The 20,834-nt window shown below is 42.8% G+C and overlaps 1 protein-coding gene across 24 annotated transcripts in view; it reads right to left on the minus strand.

The window, feature by feature from the left end:
- Positions 1 to 1,435: 1,435 nt before the first annotated feature.
- Positions 1,436 to 20,834, minus strand: part of KIF1B (kinesin family member 1B) — an 86,994-nt gene continuing 67,595 nt past the window's right edge. For 10 of the 24 annotated variants that reach the window (XM_054175653.1, XM_054175670.1, XM_054175662.1 and 7 more), the window contains 21 exons: positions 20,667 to 20,826; positions 20,045 to 20,135; positions 19,369 to 19,487; positions 18,341 to 18,396; positions 17,612 to 17,812; positions 15,463 to 15,571; positions 14,781 to 14,847; positions 13,332 to 13,416; positions 12,964 to 13,069; positions 11,500 to 11,526; positions 8,757 to 8,871; positions 8,069 to 8,202; positions 7,479 to 7,540; positions 6,644 to 6,789; positions 6,013 to 6,252; positions 5,530 to 5,601; positions 4,755 to 4,876; positions 3,858 to 4,007; positions 3,170 to 3,362; positions 2,468 to 2,586; positions 1,436 to 1,732 (listed from right to left, as the gene is read on the minus strand). In XM_054175653.1, coding sequence (XP_054031628.1) covers positions 1,690 to 1,732; positions 2,468 to 2,586; positions 3,170 to 3,362; positions 3,858 to 4,007; positions 4,755 to 4,876; positions 5,530 to 5,601; positions 6,013 to 6,252; positions 6,644 to 6,789; positions 7,479 to 7,540; positions 8,069 to 8,202; positions 8,757 to 8,871; positions 11,500 to 11,526; positions 12,964 to 13,069; positions 13,332 to 13,416; positions 14,781 to 14,847; positions 15,463 to 15,571; positions 17,612 to 17,812; positions 18,341 to 18,396; positions 19,369 to 19,487; positions 20,045 to 20,135; positions 20,667 to 20,826 — 2,417 coding nt within the window. In that variant the 3' untranslated portion in view covers positions 1,436 to 1,689. The remainder of the gene's footprint in view (positions 1,733 to 2,467; positions 2,587 to 3,169; positions 3,363 to 3,857; positions 4,008 to 4,754; positions 4,877 to 5,529; positions 5,602 to 6,012; positions 6,253 to 6,643; positions 6,790 to 7,478; positions 7,541 to 8,068; positions 8,203 to 8,756; positions 8,872 to 11,499; positions 11,527 to 12,963; positions 13,070 to 13,331; positions 13,417 to 14,780; positions 14,848 to 15,462; positions 15,572 to 17,611; positions 17,813 to 18,340; positions 18,397 to 19,368; positions 19,488 to 20,044; positions 20,136 to 20,666; positions 20,827 to 20,834) is intronic. The other 14 variants (XM_054175661.1, XM_054175671.1, XM_054175669.1 and 11 more) reach the window with 3 other exon arrangements.

The raw sequence follows: 20,834 nt of genomic DNA on the forward strand, positions 1-20,834 counted from the left end.
ATGTGCCTACTGGAATAGTGGACCAAACCCTTTTACCTCTCCTTTGAGAGGTCAGAACCTCAGGATTAAATTCCTGTACGTTCCCTGGGATCACAGCAAGCCCTAGTAGTGCCCAAGGTTAGTTAAGAATAGCACAGCAGGCTGAAACATAGTAAAGGGAAAAAAAACAAGACCCCATCCTCCACAAAAACCTAACTAAGAAAGGTGAGTTCACTTCTCAGAAAGGAAATTCCTTCTGCTTTTCCTTCTTGGGGCAAGGACCAAAACTTTGGCCCCTGTAGGTCAAGAACTACTACCCAGGTGATGTCCAATCATTACACCCCACTGACCAGGACTAGATCTGTCCTCCAGGAAGGATTAATTCTGAAGTTAAAACTAACTAACTAGGGGGTTCTGGCTGCTGAAAATTGTAGCAGGGAAATTAGAAGACATTCAACAGTTATTCCAAAGGAAGTGAAAGTGTCCTGCAGTTCCCTGGAGGACACTGCAAGTGCCAGGTCTAGGAAGTATATTCTAGCCAGAGGATGCTTTCCCCATGAACAGATGGGATCTGAGGATCACAGATAAGGGATGCACGCACAAATCAGGCCTTCCAGAGCAATGCAGTAGAGCAGCCTGTCCTCAGCTACTAATGACAACTCCAAACCTCTTCCGAGAACTCGAGGTCAGGACTGAAAGCAGAACGAGGAGACGCTGCCCTCTTGCGGTGGTCTCCTGAAAGCGCTCCAGGGAACACCCACCCTGTCCTGTCTCGGCTCAATGCTCTCCATTTGTCAAATACGAAGCTGGGCATCTAAAACTTTAGGGATTATACCTAGGATTTCAGCTACGTGACTTACTTTTCCTCACATCAGCACAAGTTCTGTCTCCTCAGCTCAGTTCAGAGGCAGAGGAGTGAGTGTTAATGTTCTGGGAAAGCCACGCACCGTTCACCTGCAACCCCACAGCAAGAGTCTGAAGGCAGATTGTTCTAGCCAGCCCCTCTTGGTTTGTTCCCTCTCTTTTTCCAGCTCATACCTTAGCCTGTTTGACCCTGGCAAAATCAAAACCTTGCATAAAGTCCAAAATCCAGTCTGCCCAGATAGATTTGTCCAATATTAGCTTTCAGCAGTTCAAATTGGAGGCTGGATCCAGAAAGCCTGAGGAGCTGTTGCAGTTCCTGGCTGGGTAATGCCTACATAGAAGAATTTCTCTTTCCCTGGCACTAGAACTTTGCCCTGAGGGAACCAATGACTACTGCCAAGTCACAAACTGACCGAATAACCTGCAGCAGTCCAGACAGACAACAATGGACAGTGGGACAGACACCAAAAGGTCAGTTGGAATGGGAATACAATTGTTATAAGAAAAAATAAAGATTTTTTTTTTCCTTTTCAGAGTCGTGCATAATCACTTTTTTTTTTTTTTTTAAACTTTTTTTTTGGCCTTTTTTTTTTTTTTGCCTTTTTTTTTTTTTTCCTCTTTTTGTTTGGCCACATGCTACTAGTATGATTCTCAGTACAAGTGAAAAGAAACAAAATTGGGTTAGAATACCCAGAAAATGTGCCGAAGGAGCTGGGAAGGTAGGGGATGTTAAGCCACAGGATTACATACAAGAGAAACTGTCAAGAATCACAAAGAGAAAATGAGAGGTAACACTTTATCTACTAGAAGTGAGTTAGGGAGAAGAGACGAGAACATCACATGGACTCAGTACTTCAGCTGGCCCGTGCGTCTGCGAGCCAGTTTTGACCTGCACAAGAAACAAACAAAAGAGAAATGGTTGAATTCTGCTAAGTTCATTTTCGTTCCCTCCCCAGTTTGTCTTTCCAAAAATCCTTTGCCATCATCCCAGCTTACTCCACGTGTTTAGAAAGCAAAACAAATCAAGGGCTGTCATGGGAAAGACTTCTTGCTTCTGCTGTGCCCCTTTAAAGGAGGACAGGGTCTCTTAAGGACTGCACTGTCATTGGTTTTTCATTACTTTTTTAATTGAAAGGAAGAGCTACTGCAGCATAAGATCTCTCCAGCAAGCAGGGGATGTCTGTGATCTGTTTAAGGGAAAGCTTCTAGAGAAGTTCAAAAGAAGGGGAAGGAAATGAGAATTTCTGCTTTAGCTCACAATCCAGAGACTGGAAAGTCAGCCCAGAGCTGCCTGCACAGAGGCAGTGAGGAGCTTTACACATTTATAAACCAGCAACCCAAGGAAAGCTTCCTGTGGCCTCCAAAGGCAGTACTGCATGAAGCACAGCACACATGTTCAAACTGGATACACCTGCTAAGAATGCCACAAGCCAAAGCAACAGGCACTGAAATACAGGGCTTGGTTGATCCTCTTTCCTGTGGCTGCCCACTTCCCTCCCTCCTCCAGTTCACTCATCTTGTCAAGTTCTTCAGAACAAGACTACATTCTGTCACACTCTGCCTCCTTGCTTCTCTCACCACCTTCCTGCTTTGCAGCTCTGCCTGCCCACGAGCCGACTCTTACCGTATTGTGCCAGCAAGGAGTGGGTTGAAGGCATATAACCAATCATTCATGTCCTTGTCGTTGATGGCCTGCAGCAGGACCCCACGATGCTTTGTGCACACACCGAATGTGTTGGGTGTCTGGAACAGTAAGGACAATTTAAAATACCGAAGTCTACAAGCACAGAAGCTGATGCTTGCTTCTCCTCTAAGTCACATTCCTAAACTCCACAAGACCTGAGGGCTCTCATTTACATTTTGCTGGTCATTTCCAGGATTTTACTAGGGGCATCTCCTACAAAATACATTTTAACTCCTGAGTGTGGACTTCAAGAGCTGCTGAGCTGGACCAGTAAAGTTAATTTGTTTCCTGCAAGATGTTTGTGTATGTTGATTTGGTTTGGTTTTTTAAACAAACAAAACACAACCCCCCACAATACCACCCTAATTAAACTCCAAACCCCAAGCACACAGATTGGTGGTACCAACATATGCCCATAAAAGCAAACACAGTGCTAGCAGCAGTCTCTTGCACAACTGTGGTCAGGGTTTCTGTGGTTTTGGACAGACTGGGAGCTCAGTGGGCAGAATCATCAGATGCCAGACATTCTCCAAGGCACAGAAGTGCTCTCCTCAGAGCAGAGATGACACATGGAGTATGGATGCACCACTACCTGTAATGCTCCGGCTCTATGGGTAAATAAACAACAGCTCTCAGACTGACCTTTACCATTGCCTGCTGATCCTCACTGTATTCCACCTGAGCTGTGGATAAGTTTATGATTCCTCTCTCCACAGGATCTTTGTCACTGTTGTAAATAAAAACATAGGGACGGCGAACCACCACAAAGTGCTTGGCCCAGGAGCTGGAGAGTGGCTCCTTGAAGTGGAGGTATCCTTTCTTTGAGACCACAGAGCTGGAAACAGACAAACCAAACCCACAAGTTAACAGCAATACATTTTGCCCTAAACAAGACACCTAATGAGCATCCCTATTAACTGCAAAACACCGTGTCAGACAGTTGGTCCTGAATACATTCTGCCTGCACTAGGATTATGAAGAAGCCCCTCTAGAGCAAGCTGAAATCTGTCTTCAAGAACTATGCAGAACTGACAGAAAGAAGGACCTACAATTTTCTCTACTTCAGCGAGCTTCAGCCATGTTTTGGCTGCTAACAGACATTATATTTAAGTCACACATATCCTGTTCATTAAGCAGATGCAGGGAATGAGTGCTGCAGAGATGAATTATCAACCCAACCGTCATCAATCTTGCCTCCCAGCATACAGGAATCTCCAGTTCTGCTGTCACCTGTCTAATTTACCTTTCTCAAACAAGACAAAGAAACTACAGATCCCACAAAGTCTTTATGACAGCTCAGGAATCCATGATCACACAACAGAGAACTTACCCTGGTCTGATTTCCTCAATATCAGGAACAAGATTTAGGAATTCATTCTTTCCAGCTCTGGCAAGATAGGAAGATTCCACTGCAGGAATTATCTGGAACTGTTCAACTTCATGGCAGGGACTGGAGGCACGAGAATTTGCTTCTGGTGTCCTTTAAAAAAAAGGCAGAGAAGGAAAACTAAATCACAAAAAAGCCAAATAATTGAGACAATGGAATTTCAGTGCATCCACAGCCTAGGCTGTCTTACAAGTTTCATCCTCCAGTCCAGATTTTTTGTATGCCATCTCTTTGGGATCTCTGTACAATATCAAATAGCATTTCCCTTGAATCTGTGCAGCGGAACTTGTAACAACTGCTAGCAAGTTGTTTTCCCACTAGTTCTCCCTTGTTTCTTTTGCCCAACACTCACAACACAGACATCTGTCTTACTGAGATGTAAAATGGACTCGATGCTAAACTGAGAAGACACAAAAAAAGTGCCTTTCACAGAGTAGTTATTCCTTATTTCATGAGAAGTATCTTCTAGAGCTACAGCTAAGAAAGACAAACACAGATTTCTGGCCAAACTGGTCTGTCCTGTGCTGTTGTTAATAGGTCTTTTTAACAGATCTCTGAAAAACACTTGTGGACTGACACACTGAAGAGACTGGTCACTGGAATGACAAGTGTCTGACTGTTCTTTCAGTACAGAGGGAAAACAACAAACCTTCAAAATAAGGAAACAGGGAAAGGTGATTGTGCAGTGTGATTGGACAAGGTAAGACAAGGGGGTTGTACTGAGACATATTTGAAAACAGGGAAAGGGAAGAAAGGGGAGGGGGGGAAGTCAGAAAACATAGCAAAGAGATTTGTGAAGCCCTGAGAAGCAATGTTTTAATAGTGATACTCTCTACTTACTTCTGATCGATCGAATTGCACCTTGAATCCACCAGGGAAGGGCAGGTAGATGAAGGTGTGAGGGTAGCACTGCTGAAGCTCGACACTGATGGGTCCCGCCCGATGGGAGAAATATCTGACAGCTGCCAGGACAATGCAGGCAAAACGTTAGAGAAGGTTCTGAAGCTGCTGCTCAGCCCTGGCTCAGCATGCAGGGGGTCAGGCAATGCAAAGTTGTTTCTATCAGCCAGTGCCCCGCTCAGTAGTCAAGCTTTTGACATAACCATCACAAACCTATCTGGGGGTGAGAACACAGTGGTACTGCTGTAGACACAGCTCCTTACTATTGTCCTACACTTCTGATTGTTCACACCCTGACATGCCCAACAGAATACTGAACTATCCAGCTTGCAACTTGGTGTCCACTGTGCCTACAGTCCCGAGTTTTTAAAATACCCAGTTCCTGCTTCTACACGGAGAAAAGTGTATGTAAGGAAAAGCAGCAGAGCACTTCCAGTCTGCTGATAAGCTAGAAGCTATCCTACAGTTCAAGTTCACACCACTGCCTCCTGGAATAGTCTTTGGAACCTGCTGCTGTACAGCCAAATTATTCCAACAGACTGAAAATAAGCTAATATGAAAAGTTTTGTCTTATCATAATATCAGCAGGGTATTATAGAATCACAGAACTGTTTCAGCTGAAAAAGACCTCTAAGATCATCAAGTCCAACTGTACTACACAGGTACTACGAGTAGGTACTACTGATGAGTGTGTTGTATTGCATCACATACTCACCTTACAGTCACTGATGCTGTTGTACACCTGGTTAAACTCCCGGTTGAAGGTGTGAGTAAGAAGCTGCAGACACTAAGGTTGGGGGGGAAAAAAAAACAAACACCACAAAGAATTTTACACTGAGGTTTACAAGAAAGTATAAACACAAGAGGAAATTTGCCAAGACACAATTGGCAGCTCATCTGAGAAGAATAACCAAACACTAAACTGCTGCCAAAAATCCCCAAGGGGAATAATCAGTTTCTTGGTTAAACTGGGAGGTTTCCTTCACAGAGCTACTAAGAGAGGGGAATATGGTGCAGCCATAGCACAAACCTAGCCACCAGGACTGGCTGGTGAGACTGGATCCTTCACTACAGAGCAAATCAAAATGAAACTCACACAATACTGGACATTCATGATGCTATCTGAGAAGCTCATCACTGATCTTTAATCATCTTTGGCACCTCAGTTTAGAGCCATGATGCTTTTCTGCTGCCATACCTTGGTGGCCAGCTCTTTCTCCCGATCCACCAGGCTCTCTATATCTGCAGAGTCATAGCCACTGCTCTCACTGGGTGTCACAGCACTCTCAAATGTTGTAGTTGACATCTGTGAGGAAATGCTGGTGGAGGTACTGAGGGTTCCACTGCTCAGACTGGGAGACAATGAGTCACTCAGGGACTTGGGGATGCTGTCACCAAGCTTTTCACGGAGCAGGAGGAAATGTCGGGTCTTTTCCACCTAGTAAGCAAAGAAATCAGTGTCAGATACTCCACAATGTTGCCTGGTTGGTTCCATTTAAGGAATCCGTGTGTGTTCTTTTAAGATCTGTACCAGTAAACGTTTTCCCCAGGGAGAGGAGTTTACAGTGGCACCACAAGTTGACTACACTGAGATTCTGAGCCGAAGGTTCTGCTCTGCAGCCAGCCACATACTCCCTGTCTTCTCTTTTTCTTTTTTTTTTGAGAATTTATTTTGAGGTTTTGAGAATTTATTTGAATCTTGACTTGGAGAACAAACTCTCATTTGGGAATCCATTCAGCTCAGAAGGTCTCACAGTAGGTAGACTAAAGGCAGATTCACAAGTACAGCCATGCTTTTTTCTTTCACTTCCCTCAAAGTCTTTACTCACCTCATGCAGCAGCTCCAGTTTCTCCAGCTCCCACTGATGCTCTAGAATGAGGCTGTCACCCCTGGGCCTCCAGCCTGCCAGGTTCTCTTCTCCTCGCACATATGCCACAGAGGTATCTAGGACTTTCCTCCTCCTCCTCTGCATTCCTGAGTAGTAAAACCCAACATAAGGCATGTAAAAACATAGCCACTAAGAAATTTTTAACCAGTTAGCAGTCTGGGGAAAAACCACCCTTCTGCTGGCTGGCAATACACAAAGCAATCATTTCATTGACAGCAATCACGTCTAAACTAGATCTGATTTAGTCCTGCTTTCTGACTTCATTCAGACATTTACTGTCAACCATGATACAATGCAAACCCCTGTTCAGTCTCATTCAGTGCAAGAACTTCAATTCCTAGGTCTTAAAGGGAAAGTATACTGATACTACATGAACTTCATTCCTTCCAAGTTATCAACCCTGCATCAGCAATATCTTCAAAAGACCAAGAGAAAACTCTGTTGTTGCAAACCTAAGTCTCAGCTGTGTTAGTTCTGAGCCATGTATTATCCCCCCAAATCTCTGACTCAGGTACATGCCCAGTTCCCTGTTATACCTGTGTCAGAAAATGCAGTTTTCAGTGAGTCCTGGGTTCACTGATGGTAAATGCAGGCCCAAGTAAAAACTAAGAGCCTGTATAAGTGTTTTATGGAACAGCAATGTTCCATTACTGCTGTGAAACACAGGAACTGCTTCTCATCCAGACAGAAATGTTTACTCCATTCTGCCTATGAAATTTTCTGCAGTGTTTCATTCACAGCATTTTTGTCACCTGCACATGCAGCCACTGCTCACCTGGACTTCCTGTGTCTGCCATTTTGCATAAACTCAGTTCATAGATGCCAGTTACTCGATTGCTGTTCACAAGAAACCAGAGGGGGAAGAAAACCCAACTATTACTTTCAGAAATAAAGTGCATTAGCTTTAGTTTAGTGGTCCCCAAATTAGAAGCTTAAGTACAGTTGTTAGTTAGAATTACATCTGAATTCTAATCTTGAATCAGAATAGCCAGGATAGACTGCAAGATCCCTAACAAGGTCACTTTCCCCATGTTGCCCCTCACCCCCCATTAGCCTCAGAGAGCAGCTGCTGCAGTAAATTCCAGGCCAGGATCAGGATCATCTATGTGCAAGCTTGAGAAATGGATCTCTCTTCCCAACTGTGGAGTCATAAAGCTGGAAAAAGGGTCAGTAAAGAAAGAAGCCATCAGAATTCCACTGAAATAAATACATGAAACAATGTTTAAACTGGATTGGAGAACTACAACAATGCAGACTTTCAGGGAAGAAACAAAGAAAACTAAGTTACATTCTTCCCCTGCCCTCCAAGAGGACAAGCAGATGCTGCCATAAACCATCAGTACCAAACCCGGTAACTGCACTTACGAATCTGGAGACTTGGAGTAGCCACTGCCGAAGAGATTGCGCAGGGATCGCGGTGGGGAGATCTTGGCATCTCGTGAGTAGAAGACCATACAAACATCCTTTGTTATAACAGCAGGCTGGATGCAGTGGTCAAGCTAAGAAGAAAATAATAGTAAATGAGTGGCTGCAGAGCTATACCAAGTTAGAGAGCTGCCCTCTGTCAGTGGCACAGCTTTTTGAAGTTTGTCCTTGTTTGGGCCTTTGGTAAAGGGCTTTCACATGTGGTTCTGTGAGGGACAACTGCCACATTTCTTGATGCATCTTGTAGGTGAAATCATTTGTACTACACAAAACAACAGTGTCTTGCACACAAAGCCAAGAGCTAGGCCAGTGTTTGCAACACCTGTAGTACTTACATAATAATGCCCACTGATTTCAGTGGATTTTCAGATGCAAAGGTAGATAAATGAGATATAGAAAGGTAAAGAGATCAGCAGTTTCATTTCACATTTGTTGCAGGGCAGTAATATCTCGACTTCATGATCTTCACTGTGAATAAATTATCCCACTCTGTTCTCAGAGAATGAATAAAGGCTTTTACTGGCTTCAGGACTCTGAGTCACTTAGTCCGGTATTTGTTTTGAACACAATAAAATACACTCTCTGCTGCCTCAGTCACACCTGGGTCACAAGCTAAAAGGTCTCTTACCTCCAGGTAAGCAGAAAGGGTCATATAGATCTTCTCTCCATACGGTGTCACTCGATTGAGGAGAAGGGAGTTGTGCAAGGAGCTGTCCCAGACTGCTTCAAACCGATAGAAAGTTCTGGAAGAAAGTACAGTACATGCTCAATAGGAAGAGTTCCTCTGCATCCCTCTCCTGGGTCAGTGTAAAGCATCTCCTCCTGCCATCATCCATTATGACTCTAGGTGGCTTAGATGACAAATACCTGAGGCAAGGACCTTCTTTTCTTTCCCAAGATTACTTACTTTTGCCTCAAATTGTGAAGCCTAAGAAACCACTACCTGTTATAAAAGACTCATCTAAACTAGCAAAGATGGAATACAGAGGAGAACAAAAGCTGTCACAACACCACAGGGAAGTCAGCACTGAAGAACAGTGTTCCTAAACAGAGAGAATTCCTCTCTACTGTTTCAGGTGCAGTTCATCCCAGCTGGACCTCCAAAGTGCAGGGGAAGATTCTGTTTTATAAGCAACAAACTCTTTTTTATAAGCAACACTCATTCTACCCCATATTCTAGGGCTAATATATAGCAAGAGAAGAGAGCCTTCTAATATTTAGTCTTACAAAACCAGTAGCTTCCAGCAGTAAATCAGAATGATAGGCAGGGACATGCCCTATAGACAAGTGGTAAGAGATTTCTTTCTAGGTCCCTACTAGCTTCAAGTAAATACTTGCAGAGCTAACAAACTTTTTCTAAGAAGTTTCTTCAGTTTGGTGCATGGAAAAAGTAGCTGAAGGCTCCCACAGTTGATCTGTTCAAGTAAAAAAGTGAGAGACAGCATCATACACAGGACAGCTACATCATCAGATACTCTAAGAGGGGCTTAGAGAAATGAGCTTTCTCCTTTTCCTTTGGAAAGAAGTCCTAGAGCCTTATTGAGGAATACAGCATGCTTTTCTACACTGGTAACAGAAAAAAGAAGGTATTCATTCTTCATTACCTCCATATAATTTCCCTCCCAAATCCCCTCATTGCTGGAGGTCACTGCCCTATTTTGAATCCAGTGACGTGGTGCTGAAGGCATCTGGCGTTATTGTTTTTTAAAACAAGGTGTGTTTCTAAAGAGCTTCTGTGCTAATGCCCAAGGCCAATCCAGAAAAACAGACATTTAAACCAAAGACAAGTGACAGAAAGCAGGGTGGAGGTAGAACAAAGGAATAATAAAACCCAAAGCAAAGAGAAACATGAAACAGCTTGAGAGCAGACTCACCACAAGCAAAAAGTTCTGATACCAATTACAGACAATACATTGAGAGACCATCAACTGTGCAGTCAAGTAATGCAGCTTGAGAATACTGCCAAATACTGTTTGCACTTGAAGGAGCATATTTAGAACTTCTAAATGTTTTCCTTCTACTAAAAATGCTACAGAGCAACACATTCTAGAATTGGCAACTTTTAAAGCACTGCAGTGTAATAATCCTTACCTGAGTTACACCAGGCAAATAGCACAGGTTGTCCTCTAACCCTTTACAAATCTGGGTTGAGTCCCTATGTTTTAATCTTTTATCATGAGAGTAATTTTTTTAAGCCTCTAGCAAGCTCCAGATCTACTCTTTGGCTATTAAAGCCTGGTTCTCCACAGATGGGAAAAAGGCCATGTAGCTAGCCCCTGACCCAGCTCAGCACCATTTGCCAGAGAACACAGGTGTAAGTCTTCCTCAGCAGAGAATTAAAGGGCATTCAGTTAGTAAATGATTTAACATGAACACCAAGTTGAAGTCAAGCACAGCTTCGAGACAGTTACTCTACTGGGTTTTATAAACGTACGAAGTCCTGCCTCTCCAAAGCAGAACTTGCTAGAATGGTTATAGTGGGAGACAAAAAAGCAGAAGCAAGCAAATGTCTTTTGGCATAGCTAATAGCACAAGGAGGGGAATGGAGCACAGAACAAGCGAAGCATGGAAAACAGGAGAAACAGGCACCAACGAGTAGTTAGAACTGATCTCTACGTGGATTTAGTATTAGTGAAAGGTGGTGAACTGGGAGCACTGAAGACTCAAGGTCTTCTCTTTTTCCAAGAGGCAGAACACAGGTAGCAGAGTGCAAACTGTCTCAGATGGTGCAGCCAGCATGCTGGGCTGTGATCCAGTCTGGAAGGTGAGAGAGGAATCCAGTCTGAGCAGCTACTACACATCTTCTTCTCTGCCAACTGGTATACTAAGAAGTAGCAACCACCACATGGTTAAATTTCAGATGCAAATCCAACCTAACAACAGAGGTTGAATGCCAGTCACAGGGCAGTTACTGCTTTTTGCTCAGTGCAATTCTGAGCTGGAATTTCAAGTAACTTAATCATTGAGTCCTTGACTTGGTACTTTAAACATGGCAAGCACTGCAGAGTCAGGCACAGTGAGAAATTCCAAATTGAGTTCTTTGATGAAGAACAAAGGGAGCAAATAACCAGGGCTACAAACAGGGACTGTATTTTGATGGCATATTTTGAGAATCAGAAAGACTGAAGGAAAGAAGCCACCTGTTATGTGTGAAGGGAGATTTACCCTCACAAGTCTCCCACTGAGCTGTACCTGAATAAACCCCTGACACAAAGGAGGGGAAGGAAGAGGTATACTACATCTGGAAGAGCTAAGAGGCGTGCTAACAGAACTCAGTAAAAGCTAAAAGGGAAGTGACAGCAATACAAATGGGACATAAAGCATTCTGTTTTCAAGAATCTTTATGTACAAAGGAAGCAAACAGAAAATACCTAGGCATATCCTTATCAAGAAAGAGCCTGTAAAGACATAGAAAGAGCTTCAGTTAGTGCAGCCAAAAGCAGACCAGAAAAGCAACAGCTGAGAGGAACAGAACAAGTGGACTTAAAAAAAAATAAAAAAGCAAACACCACACCAACCAGAAAAATCTGCAGACAATGAGCAAACCTAAGACATGTCCCTTACCAGGGCTTCAATCTCACTCCACCACCCTGTCCTGCACTCATGCCACAGCTTAAACCTTGGCATTTTGTTAAGAGATGGTCAACAGCTCCGTTCCACGCTCATCCTTCATCCAAGCAGCCTATCTAATGGAAAACCACTGAGCTATGGAGGAATCTCTTGAAATTGCTAGAGAACAGAAAGCAAAGGGCTTCCCAACTGCAAATCCAATAGCATCAGACTGGAAACTAGCAGCACTCTTCTTACATTCCAGTTATACTGATCCATTAATTCACTTGTCAGTGGGAGGCAGGGAACTGCTGAAGCCCTGTCACTGGTGCATTTACTGACACTAGGTGGCAGGAAGACATTCAGTTGGGAGGAGCAGCGTCCAGAATCCACCTTAATATCGCAGTGGTATTTCAAAGTCCAAGCCTCTAATGGAGAAGGAAGAAGCCATTTCAGTGCCTGCAGGGCACCGCCTCCAGCATTCAGCAGCTGCAGCAGAGATGGGCTCCAAACCAACCCCCTCCCCTCCAGAAATGCTCTTCAGAGTTAAATTTCAGAGATATTCCTGCTTTGCACCAGCTAAACAGAGCCAGGGAGTGGTCAAGTGACTCGGCTGATGTCAGAGCAGGGAGAGGCTGTGCTGGTGATGCAGCATTCTGCTTCACTGCCCTTTGTTGCAGACACTGAAGCAAAACAATGTGGAGTCTGACTGATCTTTACAGCAAAGAACCCTAATGAGCCAGAAGCTCTCAGACAGGGGCCCTGCTGTTGCCCAAATGACTGCAGTTATGTGGAACAGACACCCCCTTATTAGAACCAGAGTCAATTTGTGATACATCTGTATAAATCCACAAATTATGAAGTTTAATTTACAAAGCATGGCTCTTGCTTAAATTGTCAGATGCTTGCTCCAGAAACAATACAGGTATGTACACATCCATAAATATATCCCCTGAGTCTGCTCTTGGACTTCAGTGCTACATTACAGCAACACACCTGGATGTCAGTTTATATGTTCTGGGTCAAATTCTGAGACTCCCTTAAGCTGTTCATTTCTATCTTCCCTTTATGTTGCTTACACATGGAAAGTAATGCATGTGAATTATCAAGAAACCCTCCATGTAGAGGGTGGACTTCAGCTTCAGCAAGGATTTATGGTACTGTCCATTCTTTATCTGTATGCCCTGTGCCTGTGGAACATTCCCAGCTTTCCAAACATCTTGTCAATACCTCAGAGGTCAAAGAAACATTAGGTTTCTGCTAGAGTGCTCACTTTGATCACTTACCTATTGGAGCTGTGAGAGGACTTCAGGTATTTTGCAGAGATAATATTCAAAGACAGAATAGCATCCACAGCAGCTTCATCTACTTCTGCTTTATTTCTTATACGCCCTGAAAAGGGTAGGAGAGGGAATCAGTTAAAACTAAACCTGAAACACAGCAGGAATTTGTTTTCCCCAGTACCAGTTCAGGTTAAGTGATTAATCAGCAGCTGCAAGTGGAAATTGCAAAACTTCAGTTTTCCCTCTGGATCTTTTTCCAAATCCACCTCTCACTGCCAATACTCACAAAGATGATAGAATCCACTACAAGGAGAAATTATTATTTGTACTTTGCCTTCCTCACATAGGAACATGGAAAACAAGAGACTCACCAACGACCAGCTCTCGCACATCTTTCCAGTGCAGCTCACTGCCCTTCTCATGGATAATGGTGACTGTGATTCTGCGCTGGATTCCCTGGTAGAGTTCAAAACCAAAACACTGGTGAAGGACTCACACACACACACACAAACATGGTCTATTTTGCACTTACACTGCAAAAATGAAACAAGTGAGGTAATTTAAATGAGTCTGTAACTGGGAACAGGCCATCTCTCTATTTCATGGCCGGCAAGTTCACTTAAAAGGAACATTATATTCTTCTCAGTTCATGCAGAGGTTTTTTAATCTAAAATACTCCTGAAAGTGATGCCATGTCTAAAGAAGATTTGTATGGTTCCAGGGATGTATTAGAGGTGCCCACAAACCCAAGCAAATACTTGGATAACATGTGCTTATATACTTTTATGTTACATTAAAGTCTACACAGGAAAACAAAACGTGTATACATCAAAAGGTTCCAAGGAAACAGCAGCTACTCATGGAGCTATTCTCCTTTGTCACATGTATGTGTTACAAGTCAAAATACAATAAAACTCTGTCATAGCTAGGAAGAAGGTAAAATTGTAGAATAGAAACAAACACCACATCTGAAAAACTCCCCCAGGTGTTGCCCGCATGAGATTTTATTGCTCCAAATACAGCAGGCAGCCTCCAGGGAGAAGGTGCTTTGTGTGCAACTGTTTCAAAAGAAGCTGAAAAGTGTTTGCTTGTACTGTGGATTTGGCAAGGGAATTACAGAAGCTAGAATTATTCTCATTTGAATGGGAAGTGATGAGAACACCAGTAAAACCAGAACTAAGGCTTGTATTGATGTCTTTAGGCAAATGGCTCAAGTATGACCATTATTCCTTAGCTATAAGACCTGTTTCTTTCATTTTAAGAAAGTGAGGAAATGCAAGTCACAGGTAAGCTCTATGAAAAGGAACTGAATTTGAGAGTAGAGAAAAAAATTATATAAACAGTATTTAACTAGGATTATCTTTAGAATCTAGCTGAAGATAAATTATTATTAAGGACTATTACAGGCATTTAAAATGCACTGAGACACGCTCATTTTGTAGATCTGTCTCATAGTCACATCAGTGAGAAAGAACCAAGGAAAGTTAAGTCCATATCATCCTTCTGTGCCCTTGGTAGAGATTCTGGAGAGTACTGAAGGCACAAATCTGGTCCAAAGGTTCCTGCTTTTTAAAAGGCTTTCCTCTTTGATGAGTGGGAGGCATGCTGATAAGCAAACAGCAATGTACTAGGGGCCAAACATTCTCCTCATAGCCCAGAGCTAACAGACTAAGTACAGACTGAAAGATGACTGACCCTACAGCTATCATTAGACAGCTGTGTGGGAAAGGAGAAGACATGGAAGATGCAAAATCCAGTCATTAGCATTCTTACCCACCCCACAGAGATGAGACTGGCTGTTCTACAGCCTTCATTACTACCTGGTGAAGCAGGAACGTCCCCTGACAGGGCAGGCCTCCAGTGTGGTCCACAATAGCAGGAATATACCTGTGTGAGACAGTCATATCAACAGGCAGGAAAGAAACTAGCTCAGGAACTTCACTGTATTCTACTGCCAACAGCCACCTCTCCATTCACTATCTGAAGAAATAAGTGTTTCCACTGACTTTCAGACTGGACCTTTTATTACACCACAGCTTCAGTGCAATGTAGAAGTATCATAGACTGCACTTCCAGTACTTATGGAAAACTCTATGGAACATAATCCCTAAAAATCTGTCAGGGGAAAACCTTCTCTGTAGCAGAGGTGAGCATAAAATAGGGCCTGCTAGATGACTTCTGGAGCATAAAGTGTCTCTAGTGACCCAAAGAATTCAAAAACTCATGGCCCACATGGAAGTTTTTCCAGCACCTGTTCGGCTGGTGTGCCTGGGCTTTCAAAGCGGACAGATTACTTCAAGTGGGAAAGAATGTCATTCTCTCTCTTCAGCCCTTTTAACGGGACAGCAACACCAGCAGAATTATACTCAATCACTACAAACCAGCCAAACCACCACCCAATAACTGATAAACATCAGCCTGGTCTGAACAGATGACAGGATAAAAGATCAAACTCCCAGAAACCACCCTTCTGAAAACAGAAAAGATGAATACTGGGCTTACTCTCCTGTTGGCTCCAACTCGCTGATCTCAAACCAGACCAGGAGGTCGTATTTGCTCACACTCTGGCCCAAGCTGGGTTTGCTCATAGTATTTAGCTTTGTAGCTGGCACTTGAAGAAATTAAAAAAGAAAGAAGAAAAAAAAGAATGGTTTACAAAGACTGAACAAGTAAAGCTCACCCTGGGGCTGACAGGAACCTGTCCTTTCAGTGTTCCTATGCATTCTGTGTACGTTTGCAGATCACATCTTTTTCTATGCCACTTATTTCTCAAAGTGTTGTCTTTTAAATCTAAGTCACGAGATTGTATTAAAGATTTTACGTAAAAATTAACAAAACCAAAGTAGTTTGTAAAAATATGCAGTCTGTCTGGGTCCACAGAAAACGTTTCCTCAAACGTGCATCAGTTACTTTGCAGTTTATCAGTTTGTGATCTACAGTAGCTTTGTAAATCAGTTTGTGATTTACAATAGCTTTGGTCTGTTCACCTGCAATGTTACTCACCCATAAAGTACATTTCCCTTTCCTCATATAAGAAATAATTAAAACAAGAACTTACAACTTCAGTCTTCACTTCTCCATGTTACCAACTACTAGCCTCCTGTATCAGATTAGGTAAAATAACATGACTGTGAAAAGTCTGAACAAGACTTACTCCAGGGCCACAATCCTGCCAAAGCATGTTTCTGGGCTCCTTATGCTTTGGTATTAGTCATTGCTACTGGCCAGATCCTCTCCAATTCCTTCCACACAAATGCAGGGATAAACCACGTTATGAAAATAATGGGCCAGCTGAAATTCCAGCAATAACCTGATGTTCCTATGCACACACACTCACTTGACATCCTGTAGCTGTCATTACATGACTTCTCTTATCTGTTCACTCATTTCATTTTAGCAAATGGGAACACTCTAAAAGCTTAGCTCCTGTGCACTCTAAGAGGTATTTTTGTAACTCTGGAATTGTTTTTCCATTTTTGCTCCTTTCACATATTAAATTCATTGCTTTCATTAATCCAAATAACTACTCTCCCTTCCAGCCTCTCTAAGCCACATGCTTCCCTTGCTCAAGAGTTCTCCTATCTTCACACCTCTATTTATCCCTCAGCTTCTACCATGATTTAATTTCCCATGCATTTATAGGTGTGCTTGTGTAGTCTCTTTTTAAAGAGCAACAGGTGAATTCTGTTTCTTTTTCTGGGGAAAAGGGCAGCCCCCTCAGAGGGCCAGAATTTACAAGAACTGGTTAAGAGCACAACAATGCCATTGTGCTAGGTCAAGAGCTTCAAGGTCATCATTTACTCTTCTCATTACTCAGGGTAGTCACTGTCTTACACCCATCACACCATGTAGCTGCTCATGAACTCATCACAGCGGGACTCAGTGCTGTTGGTAGCAAGAGCATCAAACACACAGGTCACTCAAGTTTATTGCTGAGCAGAGAAACTCAGAAGCCCCAGAAGAGAAAAAAACCCAGGCGACAGATTTAACTAAACTTGAAAGGTGGTTGTAGAAGTTCTCATGGACTTGCTCTGGCACAATTCATAACCAGTGTGTTGTCCTGTGGGTTTTTTAAGTAAAACAGAATGCAAATGTAAGTGAGGAACATGCACTGTTAGTAGCAAAAAAAAAAAAAGATGAGCAGAAAAGGAAACCTATATAGAGCACAGCAGGATGTTTCCTCTACAGCTGGCTGGGTTTTATAAGCAGCATCTCTCACCCCAGTATCACAAAACTATGTACAGAACACACACCCAAAAAAACCCAGAGGGCCAGAAATAGATCCAGTGACACAGAAAAATCTGTGATGCCTAGCACACTGGAGCTTATAGACTCTATATATGGTTCTCTCTAGATCTAAACTTAAGGAGGTGTTGAAGAGGAGACTGGATGAGGCACTTGGTGCCATGGTTTAGTTGATTAGATGGTGTTGGGTGATAGATCTTTTCCAACCTGGTCTATTCTATTCCTATTCTATTCCTATTCTATTCTATTCCATTCTATTCCTATTCTATTCCTATCCTATCCTTCCATGATCATGACCATGGGAGTTTCTAGTCCCAAGAATACCACATGATAAAGCAGAAAGGAATTTTGAAGCACATTTTGGAGCTACTTCTACATCTACCATAGATCAAGTTTGGCTACTAACCATCTCGTTTAGGAGCCCGCTCACTCTGACAACTGGGAACAGGCAGAAAGAGAAAAGGTGGCAGCTGGTCAGCTCCATCCTGGAAAGCAGCCACAGCAGAGGAGGCAAGCACGTTGGCATGCTCGGACAGTGTGTTCAGCACATGCACGTTTACATAGCCAGACATAAGATACCTAATCAACAAAATTTTTCTTTCATGGTCTGCAAAGGGAATGGAACACACACAAAAAAGAAAAAAGGATGGTAGAAAAATGCAGGTGAGAGAAAGTTGGAGAAGGAAGAAATTAAAAGGTGAAATGGAAAAAAAAACCAAACACCAAAGAGCTCAGCATGCATTAATTATTTCAATTAAGCAAAGAAACCCAAGGATGATTACAACAAGAGCGACTCACTAAACAAGAATGTTAGAGAGCAAAAAGATGAAGCTGTTAATGAATAAGCACATTTCCAGTCAAGCGCTCAGTAAGCACATAAAGAGCCAGGTCTCATGGAACATGGTCAACACCTCAGGAATGAAGTTCTACCCTTTAATGAACCAACAAGCACTTCTGCAAGAGGAGGTTGAAAAGAACACAGCAAAAGGAAGGTAGCCAGCAAAGACAGAACCAGTGCCCTTGGCAACATCCACTCCATCACATTTCTTGGTGCCCTGAACAGCTTCAGAAAACATTACAACCTTCGCTTGCAGTAGGAGACACCTGAAGTACAGAACTAGAGAACTGTTCTCACCTGGCTTTGAGAGCGGCATAGGGGGAGGGAAGAATCTTCGGGAAGGTTGTGGAGGGCTACACAGAAAAGCAAAGAGTTAGCAAAATAGAGGCAGCTAAACATAAGAAATATCCAAATACACACAAGTATGTGTACATACAGACACACAGAATACAGTTCCTCCACCTGTTTTTGTCTCTAGAAATATCCTCACAATCCCATGAAGACAGGCAAATATCACCTGTCAGGAAAACTTGTGGACTCAGCACACTTCTCAGACTAACCAACATCTTTTTTCTAACCTAATTAACCCTTGCTGGCAGTAAAAACAAAACAAAACAAAGCAATTTTACCATTTCCAGCTGCTCCACTCCCAACTCTGCACTGAAAATTTATGTAGGTAACAGGCATTTCCCAAAATAACTTAAGGAAAAGGAACAAACCTCAGCTGGCATTTCTTCCTAAAACTAGCACATGCTTCCTCTGCAGCTGGTGCCTGCAGCAGAAGGGCTAACCAGGCCACACAGTCCAGACAACAGCCTCTTCCCTCAGGCTATGAATATGATGACACTAAAGGTCCTTTCCTTGATCCCAAAACTTCAAATGCTCAGCAGCTTTGGCATAAGGTTGGGAGCTTTTGGTTTTCTCCCTAATTTCTCTCTTCTTTTTTCATCCTACCTTTATGCATCAGGCCACCTGCCCTGAGGGAATGCTGCATCTTGGAGCATTTAAAAGGTTTACCCCAAACGCACCGAGATCACTACTGAAGTTCTGAGTTTAATATTTTACCACAACAGGTGAGGTGGATGCAGCTGTATTGGCAAAAGAGCTTTCCATGTTTGAGATGGCAGAACAATTCCATCACTCACTAATGAGACTACACTGAGTAAATAGGTCGCTGCCAGCAACCTCATCCCAGCCCCAGTCAGGAATCCTGCTGGTGAGGGTGTGGCTACATAATGCAGGAGGATGAGAAAGTACAGAGTGAACTGCAGAGCTATCCTGAGAACCATCACAAACAGCCTTCATGCCAGAGTAGTGAACAATACCTGTTGAGATCCTGCCCTTGCAGGTGGAGAGGATGCTGCTGATAATGTCCAAAGACTTCAAACACAATAGGCTTTGTTTTGATGTAGTCCACAAATGATTCCGTCACTTCCACAGCAATCTGTTAGGCAAAGTGTGGGGAAAAAATGAGACATACAACAAGGAAACCTTTTATGTGTGAATTTTAGGAGTCTATTTTTTGTATGGATTAGCACCACTCCCAGCAAAAGCTACTGTATTCCCTTTTTGGTTTAGGCATTCATTCTACTCTTGATTCTGGAGAAAATGAAAGCCTCAGTAGCAGGCATTTTAAAGTAGGAGAAGAGGGGGCTCCACGTAGCCAAAGGATTACACAGTGCATGAAAATAAATAGAATCAGTTCTACTGAGAGCATGAGCACAGCTATCCATAAATATTTTATTTCCTGAATTCTGGACTGCTGTCAGTGCACATCCAGAAAGGAAACAGGGAAGGCAGGAAGCAGCACTGAAACTGAAGAGTTAAAGCTGCCACACAATCGCTCTGTATTTTGTTCTCCCTTGGGAATTACATCATTCACCTGATTACTCCTCCTACGTCTGGTCTTAAAAATTCCCCTTGCCCCACCCTTCCCACACACCTCTCTAGAGTTTCACAAGGAGGACACAAACAACTCCCAGTGCTAAAACAGGCACTTACATTCTGCACATGGTAAAACCCAAGGGGAGTCCCACGACCATTGTTTTTGAGAGGTTCTGTTGAGAAAGCCTCATCATGACGATGTAGAAAGCTTTCAAGGAAAAAGAATTAAAATAACAAAAATAAGCCACCACAGAACAGTTTAATGAAGGTTGTTGTGCTGTGAAGCCAGTACTGAAAGAAACCAAACAATTTATTGTGCTAGAATTTTAGAGGTTCAGTGAATGCCTCAATCTTTGGGACTACAATTCCTGTACTTATTTTGTGTCTTTATTACTCCCACTTTCATCCCCTTTCTTAAGAAACTAATTCCAAAGCACACTTTCACTTGAGAGCTACTGATTTACTCAAGGGTCATACAGCTTTCATTCCAACTGAGCTTATGTATAATCTAACATAGAATTTTTCACATTGAAAGGCACTATCAAGCAAAAACTTAAGATATTTATAATTAGATATTTAAGAGTCCCCTCTGATTCGTAACTCCTTTCTGCAAAACTTTCTTCCTTAACACCACAGCAACACAAAGCAGGTACTGCATGTAACAGGAACTCCAGTGACTGAGAAGGTCTCTCTTTATCAAGCCATTAACTGCCCAATGTAAATAAGGACAAATTCTTACTTGAACTGGCAGAAAATATCTGCGTATTCAGGAAGGATGCCGCTGGCCTGCAGCACTGTCACACGGAAGGTGAACACACTACCCAGTTTCAAGTGATCCCCAATTTCCTCAGTGAATCCTTCCATAGTCATCTTTCCATCCAAAGTGGCTGACTTCAAGTCTTAGGGA

Source organism: Dryobates pubescens, chromosome 33 (genome assembly GCF_014839835.1).
Source record: "Dryobates pubescens isolate bDryPub1 chromosome 33, bDryPub1.pri, whole genome shotgun sequence".
NCBI classification, from domain to species: domain Eukaryota; kingdom Metazoa; phylum Chordata; class Aves; order Piciformes; family Picidae; genus Dryobates; species Dryobates pubescens.